The sequence below is a fragment of the Mchenga conophoros genome, linkage group LG17 (assembly GCF_057382185.1).
Source record: "Mchenga conophoros isolate Kocher_MC1m ecotype Shallow Benthic linkage group LG17, M_conophoros_male_GT1.1, whole genome shotgun sequence".
NCBI lineage: Eukaryota > Metazoa > Chordata > Actinopteri > Cichliformes > Cichlidae > Mchenga > Mchenga conophoros.
The window spans coordinates 29,259,142-29,277,586 of NC_140542.1; the positions used below are offsets into that span (position 1 = coordinate 29,259,142).

At 38.4% G+C, this 18,445-nt stretch overlaps 1 protein-coding gene across 2 annotated transcripts; it reads left to right on the forward strand.

The window, feature by feature from the left end:
* Positions 1-14,452: 14,452 nt before the first annotated feature.
* Positions 14,453-16,154, forward strand: LOC146555676 (uncharacterized). Of its 2 annotated transcripts, none has more exons than XM_085252322.1 (2): positions 14,453-15,090; positions 15,197-15,305. In XM_085252322.1, exons 1-2 carry the CDS (start codon positions 14,648-14,650, stop codon positions 15,285-15,287), a joined length of 534 nt encoding a protein of 177 aa, XP_085108448.1. In that variant the 5' UTR covers positions 14,453-14,647; the 3' UTR covers positions 15,288-15,305. The 2 variants fall into 2 exon arrangements, 1 of the variants encoding a protein (XP_085108448.1); XR_014889227.1 differs by adding an exon at positions 15,441-16,154 and having other exon boundaries at positions 14,454-15,306.
* Positions 16,155-18,445: the final 2,291 nt, after the last annotated feature.

An 18,445-nucleotide genomic window follows, 5' to 3' on the forward strand; every position in this document is an offset into this window, starting at 1 on the left:
TGGTTAGTTTTGTCAAGAGCTGATAAAACCTGCTACTAACGATGGTAATTTAAGCTTTCAAAGAAACAGGAAACCGCTTCTGTTCACCTCTGTGAACTCACTGCTTCAGATTTTACTATAACATTTTATTGGTAATTATTACATGCAACCTTTCTCTTACTTTTCTGCGTGGGACAAAAAATCTGCAATGTTGCGTGGAAATCAGGGGCGGTATGTCTGGATTGGCAGACTGTTTTGGTGGTTACCATCTTTAAGAAGGGGGAATGGAAAGTGTGTTCCAACTATAGGGGGATCACACTCCTCAGCCTCCCTAGGAAAGTCTATGCCAGGGTGCTGGAAAGGAGAGTCTGTCCATTAGTCGAACCTTAGATACCTCATCCTGGTTGTATCTGCATGATGTCATTCCAGTGTCAGATGCACAGATCAAGTGGAAATGAAAAGGAAATTCTAGTGGGTGGAACATTAATGAGGATGAACAGATGGGCACAAAACCAAAACATTAAGTAGTTTGAAAGGGCTTTAGAAGAGGAATCAATGTGTTCGCCTGATTGCCATCCACACACAAAGAAGCCCAGTTGTTCATAGACATCCTGAGTTCATGAGGCAATGACCAAACCAAACATCCAGAATAGAGGAGCTGTTCTTGTAACACAATAAAGGCTCTTATTGAATTTTCGCTGCCCCTGGAGTGACTCTTAAACCAAAACGTATTTCATGGAGAAGTCTGCCATCTAGTGGTAGTTACACTTCATTTACCATTCGACAGCCTGTCAACTATTAAAACAAACAACAGAATTAGAATGAAAACAACGGAATTAACATGAAAACGACGGAATTTTAATGAAAACAACAGAATTTGAGAACAAACAATGGAATTTGAATAGAAACAATGGAAATAGAATGAAAAGAACAGAATTAGAATGAAAAGAACAGAATTAGAATGAAAAGAACAGAATTTGATCAAAAACTAAAGAATTTGAATGAAAACAACGGAATTAAAATGAAAACGATGGAATTTGAATGAAAACAACAGAATTTGAGGACAAACAATGGAATTTGAATAAAAAAAGAGTAGAATTAGAATGAAAACAAAAGCATTTGAATGAAAACAACGGAATTAGAATGTACAGAACAGAATTTGAATCAAAACAACGGAATTTGAATAAACAGAGGTCCGTTCTTCGTACCTCGCTTACTACATCCAAGATCAAATGACACGTCCAAGATCAAATCATCACGCCAACTTTGAGCTCGCTATTCCGCTTTTCCGAACACACCTGTTGTTGATGATTAGTACAGCTGGATGAAGTAATGTGAGATCACTGGGTGGCTTAAAAGGGGCTACGCATCGATAGTAGAAACATTGATCAGCAACCCTTTGATTGGTCGGCGAAAATGTCGAAGGAGCGCGCTCAGTATTTTTCAGCAGCGGAGCAAGAACTCTTGATTGAGGGATTTCAGGAGTTTCAGAGTTTAATTAAAATGGAAGGGAACACTGCAAAGGCTGCAAAAGCAAGGAGAGAGGGCTGGCAGAAAGTTGCTGACAAATTAAACTCGTAAGTAATGTAATAATAATGGATTGGATTTATATAGTGCTTTTCAAGGCACCCAAAGCGCTTTACAATGCCACTATTCAGTCACTCTCACATTCACACACTGGTGGAGGTAAGCTACGGTTGTAGCCACAGCTGCCCTGGGGCAGACTGACAGAAGCCAGGCTGCCATATCGCGCCATCGGCCCCTCTGGCCAACACCAGTAGGCGGTAGGGTAAATTTATTATATTATATTACATTATATCATATTATATTATATTACATTATATCCTCTTTCACATTAGAGCCACAACAGGACCCACTAGAACATGGGAACAAGTAAAAGTGAAATATAAGAATATTCTACAGAATGGTAATATTTATCACTTATATTGCTTTTAGTCTCTTGAAAAGAGACCCTGAAATAATCTGTTTGTTTGTTTGTTTATAACAGCAACCAAGAAAAGGGCAGAGCAAAAAAAGACAGGTGGTGGTCCTGCACCCCCTCGTCAACAAGTTGGTTAAGTAAATAATACCCTCACGGGAAAATCGACATCTCTCTATGAGCACACTGTCGCGCTGAGCTAAAGGATCCTGTCTATCCCGCAATATACGCTGAATTCTGAGGACTCTCCTTATCAATCTTGCACCTTCCGCAATGGGTTGCTCGCGTATACGGACAGGACATGGCTGCGACAGACTTCCCAAATCCACCTTTGCTTTTATAACCGTGGTCTCTCATCTTGATTACACGAAGTAATTTACTATTACGGTACTACTCTAAAATATGAATGACATCTGAAATAATCAAATGCATGAAATAGAATGATTAATAGTACATTTCCCTTTTTTTAGGAAATGACCTGTATGTATCTGTATGAAATCAATGAAAGGATCAAGTACTGCATTATCTTTAGTTACATTGATAATATTTATTTATGGAAAAACAGTGGTAAAATATCGCTGTTGCTTTCATATACATGAAGCGGACATACCCGAGTGGCCGCGATCTAATCCTGTTTACATAAAGTAAGCCTGCTCCCGAGCAGGTTTACGCTTACGGATCTGTTGCTATGACAGCAAGTCCCTGATGAGCTTCGGAGAACCGAACAATCCAAGATCACGCGAAATCGTCGACAATCAAATCCAGCTAACTTACTTAGCGAGGTACGAAGAACGGACCCCCGAACAGAATTTGAATGAAAACAATGGTGGTTTAAAACAAACAACAGAATTAGAATGAAAACAACGGAATTAACATGAAAACGACGGAATTTGAATGAAAACAATGGAAGTTTAAAACAAACAACAGAATTAGAATGAAAACAACGGAAATTGAATGAAAACAACGGAATTTGAATGAACACAACAGAATTTGAATGAAAACAACGGAATTTGAATGAACACAACAGAATTTGAATGAAAACAACGGAATTTGAATGAAAACAACGGAATTTGAATGAAAACAACGGAATTTGAATGAAAACAACGGAATTAGAATGAACAGAACAGAATTTAAATCAAAACAATGGAATTCCAATGAAAAGAACAGAATTTGAATGAAAACAATGGAAGTTTAAAACAAACAACAGAATTAGAATGAAAACAACGGAATTAACATAAAAACGACGGAATTTTAATGAAAACAACAGAATTTGAGAATAAACAATGGAATTTGAATAAAAAGAGTAGAATTAGAATGAAAACAAAAGCATTTGAATGAAAACAACGGAATTTGAATGAACAGAATTTGAATGAAAACAATGGAATTTGAATGAAAACAATGGAATTTGAATGAAAACAACGGAATTAGAAGGAAAACAATGGAATTAGAATGAAAACAACAGAATTAGAATGAAAACAACGGAATTAGAATGTACAGGGCCCTATTTCAGGAAGCCGGTTTAGTGCAAACTCTGAGTAAGTATACCCTGAGTTAACAAAAACTCTGGTTTTTCGGTTTCACAAAGCGAGTTTAGATTAATTCTGAGTGAGTTACTATGACGACACACTCCGTGAAGCTAACCTGCCCCCTAGAACAGAATAGAATAGAATAGAATAGAATAGAATTCAACTTTATTGTCATTGCACATGCACAGGTACAGGGCAACGAAATGCAGTTTGCATCCATCCAGAAGTGCTTTAGTGATATAGATATATTACAATATATATTAGCAATAGTATAGATATGTAAGTATATTACAGAAATGGGTCTATTATGGTATGTTATAATGTACACGGTATGAAGTATGTTGTGAATATGCTATAACTATAAGTATGTACAGGCTGTAGTGAGTACAAGCTATGTACAGGCTATGAACAGGATATAAATATGAAAAACTATACAGAATATGAAATAAATAACTTTACAGAAATCTGAGATATACAGCTATACAGAAATGTGAACTATGGAAGTTGTAAACAGTTGTAGAATTAAAGATTATCGAATGTACAGAATGATTATTTACACAGAGCTATACAGTAGTGCAGTTAAGATAAGTGAGGGTGTAGATAGTTTCTACAGAGGCTATATAAAGTGCTAGTGGTTGTGAGTGGTGGTTCAGTCCATGTTATTATTGTGTGTTTGAGGGTACAGTTGTCCATTGTGGGTGTGTGTATGTTCAGTCCATGAGTTAACGTGGGTCAGATGTCAGGAGGCAGAGTTCAGGAGTCTGACAGCTGTGGGGAAGAAGCTGTTCCGGTACCTGGTGGTCTTAGTCCGGAGGCTCCTGTAGCGCCTCCCAGAGGGCAGGAGGGTGAAGAGTCCATGTGATGGGTGACTGGGGTCTTTGATGATTTTCCCAGCCCTTTTCAGACACCGCTTCCTGTAGATGTCTTTTATGGCAGGAAGTGGTGCTCCGGCGATGCGCTGGGCAGTTTTCACGACCCTCTGCAACGCCTTCCGGTCCGAGGCAGAGCAGTTCCCGTACCAGACTGTTATACAGTTGGTCAGGATGCTCTCGATGGTGCAACGATAGAAGTTCACCAGGATGTCTGAGGACAGGTGGTTCTTCCTCAGAGTCCTCAAGAAGAAGAGGCGCTGATGAGCCTTCTTGACCAGCTTGGAGCAGTTGGTCGTCCAGGTGAGATCCTCGGAGATGTGGACTCCCAGGAACTTGAAGCTGCTCACACGCTCCACAGCCGTCCCCTTAATGTGGATGGGTGGATGTGGGTCAGCATTCCTCCTGTAGTCCACGATGAGCTCCTTGGTCTTCTCGGTGTTAAGCAGCAGGTTGTTTCTGTCGCACCACTCAGCCAGACGATCCACTTCCTCCCTGTAGGCGGCCTCATCGTTGTCACTGATGAGGCCAATCACCGTGGTGTCATCTGCAAACTTAATGATGGTGTTGGAACCATCAGCAGGTCTGCAGTCGTGGGTGAAGAGGGAGTAGAGGAAAGGGCTCATCACACAGCCTTGTGGTACACCGGTGTTCATTGTGATGGTAGATGAGCAGTGGTTATCCAGCCGGACATGTTGGGGGCGGTTGGTCAGGAAGTCCAGTAACCATTTGTAGATGAGGGAACTGATGCCCAGGTCTGTCAGTTTCTTGATGAGTTGTGAGGGGTGGATTGTATTGAATGCTGAACTGAAGTCTATAAACAGCATTCTGGCGTAGGTGTTGTTGTTGTCCAGGTGTGAGAGGACAGAGTGCAGTGCGATGGAGACTGCATCCTCTGTGCTCCTGTTCTGGCGGTATGCGAATTGGTGGGGGTCCAGGGTGGGGGGGAGACAGGATTTGAAGTGTGCTAGGACCAGCTGCTCTAAGCACTTAGTGATGATGGGGGTGAGTGCTACTGGGCGGTAGTCATTGAGGCAAGATGGGTTGGAGTTTTTGGGTATCGGGACGATGGAGGTGGATTTGAAGCAGGCCGGTACCACAGCGTGGGCCAAGGACAGATTGAATATGTCTGTGAGCACTCCTGCAAGCTCCCCAGAACACGCTCTGAGAACACGCCCGGGGATGCCATCGGGACCTGCAGCCTTGTGGACATTGATCCTGCTCAGCACCGCTCCTACATCGGTGGGGGAGAGAGTCAGAGGTTGGTGGTCTGGCGTCATGTCTGCTTTGGTTGTGGTTGTGGGGTTCCCTCGCTCAAAACGAGCATAAAAGTTGTTGAGCTCGTTGAGGAAGGAGACATCAGAGGATGCGGGGGAGGGTTTGGTGGTCCTGTAGTCTGTAATGGTCTGGAGTCCTTGCCACATGCGTCGGGGGTTGGAGTTGGAGAAGTGTTCTTCTACCTTCTTTTTGTAATGGTGTTTGGCTTTTTTGATGCCCTTCTTTAGATTAGCCCTGGCTGTGCTGTAGGCGTGTGCATCTCCTGACCTAAAGGCGGTGTTGTGGGCCTTCAGGAGGAGACGAACATCCCGGTTCATCCAAGGCTTCTGGTTGGGGTACATGGTGATCCGTTTCTGGGTGGTGACACTGTCTGTGATTTCGGAGATGTAATCCAGTACAGATGAGGCGTACTGGTCCAGGTCTGTGTGGGTGAACATATTCTAGCAGGTTTACTTCAACTAACCCTGACCTTCTCCGCCTCTTTGTCGGAAACCTGACTGTAGGAAGTGTCAGACATGGCGTGCCCCTTCCTTGAAGAGCCAGTAGATGTTGAAGCCCAAATTCACCGCAGAGCTCTCCGCCGGGAGAGAGTGATTAGAGCGCGTTTGGACATTTTATCATTTCCTGATGATTTTCTGTGTGAACGTTACCGTTTTTCAGCACAATCTATAATTTATTTGAATAACATCCTCAGGCCTAATATTGCTCATGTGACACATCGCGGACATCCTCTCAGTTCTGTACATATTATTTGTATTGCACTTCGTTTTTTTGCAAACGGGAGCTTTCTGTATAATATTGGTGACGCTGAGCACGTTTCCAAGGCTACCGTCTGTCGGGCAGTCAGGAATGTTACAGTTGCACTGAAACGTCTCCTGTACTCGTTTGTGGTGTTCCCCGGTCATAGACCCACAAGATTTATCAAAGAGGGATGCCACAAAATTGCAGGTATCAGGATGAACAAAACTTAATTCATGATGTGGTGATACTTGAACTACTACTTAAATTTTACATTTATTCTCACGGTTCCCAGGCGTGATTGGCTGTATAGATGGCACTCACATTCCAATCATTGCTCCTTCAGTAAATGAAGGAGACTATGTGAACAGGAAGTCTTTCCACAGCATTAATGTACAGGTACATAGTTCCCTGTAGCATTTCAAACTAACAAATTATTTCATTATAGTAATGGATGCTAATTTGTGTTCTCTGCACTGTGAAGATCATATGTGATGCTGCCAACATTATCACAAATGTGGAAGCCAACTGCTCAGCCTCTGTGCGTGGTGGTGGTGGAGGACCCCCACCTGTTTTTCGGGCCTCCGCTTTTTGTCTGTTGGCTATAACGGGTCACATTTGAGCATACAGAGTATGCAAATATTTACTTGTAATGTGCTCAGATAATTTCAATAAATGCTTACAGAAAGAAAAGTAATGTAGCCTCTAACTGCAATTGATTTATATAGGACAAACAGACCAAGCACTATGGCTCATAATACAATTACACCTTACCTGTTTGGACTATATTTTTATATTTCATTTTTACTTGCTGCCAGGAACGTTTGGGGCCTGTTGGGTTGCACCTGCGCTCACATCACATCACAAAATAAAATGTATAAAATAAAAAAAATTAAAAAATAACGTGTTAAATGGGTGGAAATCTCTAGATCAATGTTTAAATTAACACTCACGCATTGACTCTGTCGGCTATGTTTTGCCATGCATGCTCCCTTTCTTTTGCAGCTGAGGCTGTGTTACTTTTTTTCCGCAAAATTTGCATGTTATCGGCATATGCTGCCATCAGAATTTTGGCCTCAAGCGCTGTAAAATACATTGACCGCGCCTTCTTTCCCTCCGTCTCCATGGTGACTCGCTTAATCTGTGCTCCACTAATCAGGGCTTTATGTATCCTCGTGCGCGCGTTTAACTTGGGGTTAAAGCAACTCCGCGTTGACTGAACTAATTGTTATCAGCCTTTCTGAAACCAAATATTCCGAGTTGGACAGTTCGGGGTTACTCAACCCTGAGTATCGTTTTTCACTCTGAGTTTTCTAAAACGGCTTCCTGAAATAGGGCCCTGAACAGAATTTGAATGAAAACAACAGAATTTTAATTAAAACAACAGAATTTTAATGAAAACAACAGAATTTGAATGAAAACAACGGAATTAGAATGAAAACAATGGAAGTTTAAAACAAACAACAGAATTAGAATGAAAACAACGGAATTTGAATGAAAACAATGGAATTAGAATGAAATGAATAGAATTTGAATCAAAACAATGGAATTTGAATGAACAGAAAAGAATTTGAATGAAAACAACGGAATTTGAATGAAAACAATGGAAGTTTAAAACAAACAACAGAATTTGAATGAAAACAATGGAATTAGAATGTACAGAACAGAGTTTGAATGAAAACAACAGAATTTGAGAACAAACAATGGAATTTGAATGAAAACAATGGAAGTTTAAAACAAACAACAGAATTTGAATGAAAACAACGGAATTAGAATGTACAGAACAGAATTTGAATGAAAACAACAGAATTTGAGGACAAACAATGGAATTTGAATAAAAAGAGTAGAATTAGAATGAAAACAAAAGCATTTGAATGAAAACAACGGAATTAGAATGAACAGAACAGAATTTGAATGAAAACAACGGAATTAGAATGAACAGGGGCCCGTTCTTCGTACGTCGCTTACTACATCCAAGATCAAATGACACATCCAAGACCAAATCATCGCGCTACCCGTGAGCTCGCTAATCCAGTTCTCCGAACACACCTGCTGTTGACGATTAGTACAGCTGGATGAAGTAATGTGAGATCACTGGGTGTCGTAAAAGGGGCTACGCATCGATAGTAGAAACATTGATCGGCAACCCTTTGATTGGTCGGCGAAAATGTCGAAGGAGAGCGCTTGGTATTTTTCGGCAGCAGAGCAAGAACTCTTGAGTGAGGGATTTCAGGAGTTTCAGAGTTTAATCAGAACGCAAGGGAACACTGCAAAGGCTGCAAAAGCAAGGAGAGAGGGCTGGCAGAAAGTTGCTGACAAATTAAACTCGTAAGTAATTTAATAATAACAATAATAATGGAGTGGATTGATATAGCGCTTTCCAAGGCACCCAAAGCGCTTTACAATGCCACTATTCAGTCACTCTCACATTCACACACTGGTGGAGGCAGCTACAGTTGTAGCCACAGCTGCCCTGGGGCAGACTGACAGAAGCCAGGCTGCCATATCGCGCCATTGGCCCCTCTGGCCAACACCAGTAGGTGGTAGGGTAGATTTATCATATCACACTATATTATCCAATATTATATTACATTATATTATATTATAATATGTTATATTATATCCCCTTTCACATTAGAGCCACAACAGGACCCACTAGAACATGGGAACAAGTAAAAGTGAAATATAAGAATATTCTACAGAATGGTAATATTTATCACTTATATTGCTTTTAGTCTCTAGGAAAGAGACCCTGGAATACTCTGTTTGTTTGTTCATAACAGCAACCAAGAAAAGGGCAGAGCAAAAAAAGACAGGTGGTGGTCCTGCACCCCCTTGTCAACAAGTTGGTTAAGTAAATAATACCCTCACGGGAAAATCGATATCTCTCAATGAGCACACTGTCGCGCTGAGCTAAAAGATCCTGTCTGTCCCGCAATATACGCTGAATTCTGAGGACTCTCCTTATCAATCTTGCACCTTCCGCAATGGGTTGCTCGCGTAAACGGACAGGACATGGCTGCGACAGGCTTCCCAAATCCATCTTCGCTTTTATAGCCGTGGTCTCTCATCTTGATTACACGAAGTAATTTACAATTACTACTCTGAAATATGAATTACATCTGTAATAATCACATACATGTAATAGATTGGTAATAGTACATTTCCCGTTATTAGGAAATGACCTGTATGTATCTGTGTGAAATCAATAAAAGGATCAAGTGCTGCATTATCTTTAGTTACATTGATGTTATTTATTTATGGTGAAACAGTGGTGGAATATCGCTGTTGCTTTCGTATACATGAAGCGGACATACCTGCGTGGCCGCGATCTAATCCTGTTTACATAAAGTAAACCTGCTCCCGAGCAGGTTTACGCTTACGGCTCTGTTGCTATGACAGCAAGTCCCGGATGAGCTTCGGAGAACCGAACGATCCAAGATCACGCGAAATCGTCGACAATCAAATCCAGCTAACTTACTTAGCGAGGTACGAAGAACGGACCCCCGAACAGAATTTGAATGAAAACAATGGAATTTGAGAACAAACAATGGAATTAGAATGAAAACAATGGAAGTTTAAAACAAACAACAGAATTTGAATGAAAACAACGGAATTAGAATGTACAGAACAGAGTTTGAATGAAAACAATGGAATTTGAGAACAAACAATGGAATTAGAATGAAAACAATGGAAGTTTAAAACAAACAACAGAATTTGAATGAAAACAACGGAATTAGAATGTACAGAACAGAGTTTGAATGAAAACAACAGAATTTGAGAACAAACAATGGAATTTGAATAAAAACAACAGAATTTGAATGAAAACAAAAGCAGTTGAATGAAAACAATAGAATTAGAATGAACAGAACAGAATTTGAATCAAAACAATGGAATTTCAATGAAAAGAACAGAATTTGAATGAAAACAATGGAATTTGAATAAAAACAACAGAATTTGAATGAAATGGAAGTTTAAAACAAACAACAGAATTTGAATGAACACAACAGAATTTGAATCAAAACAACGAAATTTGAATGAAAACAATGGAATTTCAATGAAAAGAACAGAATTTGAATGAAAACAATGGATTTTGAATGAAAACAACAGAATTTGAATGAAAACAATGGAATTAACATGAAAATGACGGAATTTGAGAACAAACAATGGAATTTGAATGAAAACAATGGAAGTTTAAAACAAACAACAGAATTTGAATGAACACAACAGAATTTGAATGAAAACAACAGAAATTGAATGAAAACAACGGAATTAGAATGTACAGAACAGAGTTTGAATGAAAACAACGGAATTTGAATCAACAGAACAGAATTTGAATCAAAACAACGGAATTTGAATGAACAGAACAGAATTTGAATGAACAGAGCAGAATTTGAATGAAAACAATGGAATTTGAATGAACAGAACAGAATTTGAATCAAAACAACGGAATTTGAATGAACAGAACAGAATTTGAATGAACAGAACAGAATTTGAATGAAAACAACGGAATTTGAATGAAAACAACGGAATTTGAATGAAAACAATGGAATTTGAATGAACAGAACAGAATTTGAATCAAAACAATGGAATTTGAATGAAAACAATGGAAGTTTAAAACAAACAACAGAATTAGAATGAAAACAACTGAATTAACATAAAAACGACGGAATTTTAATGAAAACAAAAGAATTTGAGAATAAACAATGGAATTTGAATGAAAAGAGTAGAATTAGAATGAAAACAAAAGCATTTGAATAAAAACAACGGAATTTGAATGAAAACAACGGAATTTGAATGAACAGAATTTGAATGAAAACAATGGAATTTGAATTAAAACAACGGAATTAGAATGAACAGAACAGAATTTAAATCAAAACAATGGAATTTGAATGAGCAGAACAGAATTTGAATGAAAAAACAATGGAATTTGAATGAAAACAATGGAAGTTTAAAACAAACAGAATTAGAATGAAAACAACGGAAATTGAATGAAAACAATGGAATTAGAATGAACAGAACAGAATTTGAATCAAAACAATGGAATTTCAATGAAAAGAACAGAATTTGAATGAAAACAATGGAATTTGAATAAAAACAACAGAATTTGAATGAAATGGAAGTTTAACACAAACAACAGAATTTGAATGAACACAACAGAATTTGAATCAAAACAATGAAATTTGAATGAAAACAATGGATTTTGAATGAAAACAACAGAATTTGAATGAAAACAATGGAATTAACATGAAAATGACAGAATTTGAGAACAAACAATGGAATTTGAATGAAAACAATGGAAGTTTAAAACAAACAACAGAATTAGAATGAAAACAACAGAAATTGAATGAAAACAACGGAATTAGAATGAACAGAACAGAATTTGAATCAAAACAATGGAATTTGAATGAACACAACAGAATTTGAATGAAAACAATGGAATTAGAATGTACAGAACAGAGTTTGAATGAAAACAACGGAATTTGAATCAACAGAACAGAATTTGAATCAAAACAACGGAATTTGAATGAACAGAACAGAATTTGAATGAACAGAGCAGAATTTGAATGAAAACAATGGAATTTGAATGAACAGAACAGAATTTGAATCAAAACAATGGAATTTGAATGAGCAGAACAGAATTTGAATGAAAAAACAATGGAATTTGAATGAAAACAATGGAAGTTTAAAACAAACAACAGAATTAGAATGAAAACAACGGAAATTGAATGAAAACAATGGAATTAGAATGAACAGAAGAGAGTTTGAATGAAAACAACGGAATTTGAATGAACAGAACAGAATTTGAATCAAAACAATGGAATTTCAATGAAAAGAATGGAATTTGAATGAAAACAACGGAATTTGAATGAAATGGAAGTTTAAAACAAACAACAGAATTTGAATGAACACAACAGAATTTGAATCAAAACAATGAAATTTGAATGAAAACAATGGATTTTGAATGAAAACAACAGAATTTGAATGAAAACAATGGAATTAACATGAAAATGACGGAATTTGAGAACAAACAATGGAATTTGAATGAAAACAATGGAAGTTTAAAACAAACAACAGAATTAGAATGAAAACAACAGAAATTGAATGAAAACAACGGAATTAGAATGAACAGAACAGAATTTGAATCAAAACAACGGAATTAGAATGAACAGAACAGAATTTGAATGAAAACAATAGAATTTGAATAAAAACAACAGAATTTGAATGAAATGGAAGTTTAAAACAAACAACAAAATTAGAATGAAAACAACGGAATTTGAATGAAAACAACGGAATTAGAATCTACAGAACAGAGTTTGAATGAAAACAATGGAGGTTTAAAGAATCACTTTAATATTAATGTAATTCTCAGCTTAAGTATGGAATGTCTGATGCAGTTTTTTGTGATTGGTATCCCATATGCCAGTTTTTTAAATGTATTGTGGCGATATGTTCTGCTATAATATATTATTGATGGAAGGATTGTTTGTGTTGTGTTCTGGACTAATTAGATTAAAAGAAAAATAAATCTGAATGAATACATGAATGATGCTGCTTTACAACTGACAGCTGAGATAGCATTGTATAGATGATATAGATTTATGTGTTTGTCTTCAGTATTCGCAAAGCAAATCATAACACAAACTCTTGCAGTGGCTTTCACTTAAAATGACAGCACTAGTTAGAGCTGTATCGGCTCTTTTCTGTTTTGAGTGTTTTGTTTGATTATCATTGTCAGACAAAAATAAGGAATTCATCTGGAAAACAAAAAGAGATGAAAATAATATAATTTAATAAACTCTGGTCGATGTTATATAAGGGAGGTTGACTCAGCTTTGGTTAAAATAGCTGTTAAATATAAATCTTCTTCTTCTTTTTTTTAGCTGATGGGTTTGTAAATTTCATGATATGCATTAATGGTTGAGCAAAGGTCTTGAGCGACTCCTAATTTTGTAATGAGTAGCAAGCATGTGTTCACATTTCTGCAGGTAAATCTATGAAAATGAAATGATAACGATATCATTTGACAGAAATAAAATAGCATTTCTTACACAAAAAATGTGATTCGGGAGCTATTACCTAAAAATTCCCAGCATGACATGCAGTGTGTCATAGAAAAATGAGGAAACTGGACTATTGGCGGACAAAAGAAGAAGTGGCAGGCCTAAAAAAAAACATCTACAGCAGATGAACATACAGGAATTATCTGTAAAGCACTGTGGAGGTTATGTGATTGTCTGGGGTTGTGTTTCAGTAAGTGGTGTTGGGAATCTTATCAAAATTTAGAGAATCGTAAAAGTAGAAATTCAGATTTCCATTGACAAGGCAATACAATCTGAAAAGCATCCAACTAGCAATGGCTTCGTTTATTAGCATGACAATGATACTAAACACACTGCATTGTAGTAAAATAATAACAGGATAGAAAAACTTACAATGGATAACAATCAGTCATTGATTGAACTTCCCAGACTCCTGCAGGATTGTTCCTGAAGACAGCTACTTCTTCCTTTTTTACTCACAATATGGTGTTTAAACACCACTATACATTTAATCATTAATTACTATTAATTTCTGGCTCTTTCTCCCATCACCCCCAAATGGTCACAGCAGATGGCTTGTTAGACTCTGTCTTTATCTTATATACGTATTTTCATGTATGTTTATTATTATTATTATTATTATTGTTATACATTTTATTTATAAAGCACCTTTCAGGACACCCGAGGACACTGTACAATAGGATAAAACACATAATAGAACAATGACACAATGAAGGACAATAAAAATAAAAGGCAAAAGATAAAATTAACAAACAGTGAATATGTTTGCATGTTTAAAAAAAATTGCGCTTATTTCTTATTTTCCTATAAAGAAATGCAAAGTATTTTATTGATTTGCCAATGTTTCTATATATTATACTGGGTTGTAGAAAGCTGTAATTATTTGAAAATAAAATAAAAATGAAATAAAATCCCGTGGTTATACTTTATTTCTCCTGTACTTATGGTAATCACTTTAAAGTTTTGTGTCTTCCTCACCGTTAGGTGGCAGCACCTACATTCAGCCCAACCATTACCTTTAGAAAGCGATGGATTGTGGGTATCCTCTGTGATAAAATGCAACGTGAGCGTTGCGTTAGCGAAGTTTTGTGTGAAGTGAGCAGAGTGTGGTCGACGTTCTCTGTGCTCTCATTATATTGATTGTCTTTTTGGGACTTTTATTTTAAATATATTCTGCTTTACGCTTTTAATAAGGTGTTTTGGAGAGGAAAAGCGATCCTTCGATTTAATTATTATTACCTTTTAAAGAACTTTATGCGGAGCGAGAAGAAGGAAAAGCTGTCCAGTTTGTCAACAAGAGATTTTTTTTCCTCGGACATGTGTGTAAAAATGATGACAACTAAAGCGAAGAGAATAAAAACGAGTTGTCTGCGGAAAAACATGAAGTTTGGCTCTAAGTTGACGTGGAGGCTTTTCCCAGTGGCCGCGGAGGAGAACGAGGCCCTCAAACAGAGTCCAGCCACAACGGCGAAGACCACCATTCGAAAATACCTCCGCCGGGAACAGAGACGGGCTCAGCAGGACGGCCTCTGCACCCTGCGGGGCCACACGGACGGGAAGAACGGAGACTTCATGTCTGTGGAAAGTACCGCCACGGCCTGTGTGCACCGTCATCCAGCTGTCGCAATGGCGCCGGAAAACACCACGCAGTACCTGATGGGAAACCTGTATGAAGACATGAATATTGACATTAACAAGTCAGTTCAGGATTCACAGGCAGTAGCTGCTCAACAGTTTAGCGAATGTTCTTCACCGACGAGCTCATGTACTGCCTTGGACTCTGATAGCTACCTTGCGTTTCAGCAGCGGAACTTTGATGAGGCCTTTGAAATGTTTTGGTAACCAGGACGAACTTCGTGAGCGTGGCCCGGCTCCCTCAGCAGCCCGACTTTAATTCAGCTCATTGTTAAAAGGTGTGAAGAGTTTAATTGTAAATATTTAAGTGTGATTCATGTGTCATGTGGTGTTCCGTTCTGTTTTGTAGCCCTGATCATGTAGTGTGTATGTGTGCGCGTGATTCATAGTTGGGCCTTTATTTGTCTCACAGCGGCGCGCCTTTGCACGCTTGCCGCCCGCCCACTGGGGAGCGCTACCGAGCCCTGCGTGCCGCCGCCTGGAGGGAATCGACCAAACGGCCCGGCTCTGCTACGCTATGCTCGGCTCTGGTCTCTTCACGGATTGTAAAATCCAGGTAAACCCGGGCAGGTATTGTTAGCAGTGCATTGTCATTGATGGCAATAGTCGATGGTGATTGGATGTTCCACAGTCACTGTTGTCTGAGCGTTTTCTTTTTTTTTTTTTTTTTTTTTGCTGGTGAAACAAACTTTATTCACCCAAAACCCAAACAACAAAACATCAACACAAAGAGATCCCTCCACAAATAGGGACTGGTCACACCCACCACCTCATATTGGCTGTCACAACATGAATTTTAACCAACAGCAACATCCATTAACATCCAGCCAATATTTACCTTTAAATCCTAACTTTAATTTTGAAAGTCTTGCTGCAGGAAAAGTGTTCTGAGCGTTTTCCAGGTCGACCCTGCTAGGACACGTGTCTCAGCTGTGGGAGGAGCAGGAAGCAAAGGAGGTCGGTCTTCACGTGACTGACACAAGGTGACACTTCAAACTGAAAGGGCTGTAATGGCGAGATAATCATGTGCATGTCATTTTAATGATAGAATTTAATGTTGTATTAAAACTTTGATTGCAAAGTGATGGTGAATGTGAGTTTAATCTTCAATAAAAATTATTTGTTACATTGTGTAACCTCTCTTTTTTTTTATATATTTTTTTTTTTGGCTACTTTACAAAACTATTCTGTTCAACTTTAAATGGTTTCAAATCACAGCAATGGCCACCTCATCGTGCTTGGTAAATATGCTACTATAATATGAACCTGGACAGCCCCCTATGAGCAACAGCTTTGCTAAAGATCCTGGGCCCGTATCCCTAAAGATTCTGAGAATCCTCTCCGAGAGCTCCTAACTTAACCTAAAAATTCCTTGCCAGGAGTTTTAGCTTAGAAGTGATTCCAGAACATTTTCAGTGAACTCTGAGCAAGGAATGGATGGAAAATCCTATCTTAGTGAGGTGTGGTTGACCCCGTTGCTAGGTATGAGTCATTTCAAAAGCCGTGATTGGTTGATCCTACAAGTTTGATGGAAATGAGCTTTTGGTGATAATGAGCAAAGGATGTACCCTCAAATCAATAAACATATTATATACTCTAATCTTATGCTGACTGTAATTGTAAATAATATTTCACATTCAAGAAAATATCTGGAAAATGAATAGTAAGCTGTAGGGGTTATAGCCATTAGAATCTAAAATATGTGAAAACTTAAACTCATTACACCCTGTTCAAATAATGATTCGTGTCTTATTTGCTCATATAAATATCCTAGCTGGCATATTTTGTACTTTCACTCCCATATGGACCCCGTTGAAAACAAGATGGCCTATCTCAAGAGGCTGTCCTTAATGAAGTAGAAATCACAACGTTACAAGTCCAGTGTGGTCTTAACGAGGGTAACATGGCTCAGCTTTTAGCAATGTCTGTGATTGCAGACCCAAGTCATCACTGCTGCATTGTTGCATTTTCCCGGTTGCCAAATACCTCAGGGTTGTGATTACTTTCGTCTCCAGTGTAATAGCGTTGTGGCGTCGAGTTGGTGAAGTAATTGCATCTCTAAGGAGATCCACCACAAACATGATTCCTGCACGATCCAATCTGTAGCATCTCAATAATTCCCTGTCATCCAGTGTTTGCAGGACATCTCTCCTGCCTCTTCTGTTGGCCATTTTGTGCAGCTGCTTAGGGGAACTCCTAAGCCACTAAAAGTCCTCTTCCCTGCTCTTAGCAGATCTCGCCTTAGGAGCCCTTTTAAGCGCTAGGAATCTTGAGGAATAGCTTTTATATTAACTGGGATTGTCGTGTCACTTTTAGGGGAAATTCTAAGAAAACGTCATGACTCTGAGAATTTTCTTAGAATTTGGCCGCTAGGAGCCACTTTTTGCACAAAGATTCTTTAGGGATACGGGCCCTGGAATGCAGCCGAAGGGTTTTTTGTTTTTTTTAACATGCATTCATGTCAAGGTTGTTATAGCAAATTTAAATATGTGAATGCGGTTTAAAAACCATATTGTGAGTTTGGAAAAATATTTTAGTGCTTAAAAATGTATCAGACTTGTGAGGCTTTCAGATATTCATTGACAGACAGTTGTCTGCACAACATGGTCAACAATTTTCATAAAATTGCAATTACCGTCAGTGTGGATTTTGCTAAATCTTGCCTCTGATACAACCTCAATTCAATACAACCGTGACTCTAAAATGAATTTAAAGCATAAAGCCAAAACAAGAACTAGAAGTTACAAAACTTGGGTTTTAGCTTAGCTGAAGTATCCCATGCACCACATACTGGCAGCTGATGTGACTAAAAATAAATGCTAAACTAGTTGCAATATTGCTTTATAGTGCTAGAAAGGTGTTTCTGGCATATGCTCCCAGGTATGGTCCCCCACAAGAGTTGAGAATTCTCAACTACCAAGGTTTGTTCATCTGCTCCTGAGTCATTAGTTCCCGATAAACACTTGTGTATATGGATTTATGTGAGGTGTGATTGTAATTTGTTGGAAGCCTGAAAATAAAGTCTCATATTTATGTGAAGAGTCACTTGGATGAGTTGTTTCTTCCACTGAAACTGCTATGTCCAGCTGAACAGAATACCCTTTTTGGGATGTATTTGTTTAAAAAAATAAAAGATAAAAACGAACCCCAGCTGATCCCCAGCATTAAAGCCAGTTACAGGAACTGAGTGTTGTACATATAACGTATTAAGTACAAAGTATTTCTTAGAACAAGATTGACTGAGCTAAGATATGAGGTTCAAGTGCTTTCTTTAAAAAACAAAGTTAATATTTAAAGACTCATTGTGAAAAGTGCACTTATATCTGTTGGTTGGCCTGGGAATGCCTTGGTGTTCCATGGACAAGCAGTGAGAGGGAGGTCGGGACTTCTTTCCTCTTAGGCTGCTCCCCCTGCAAC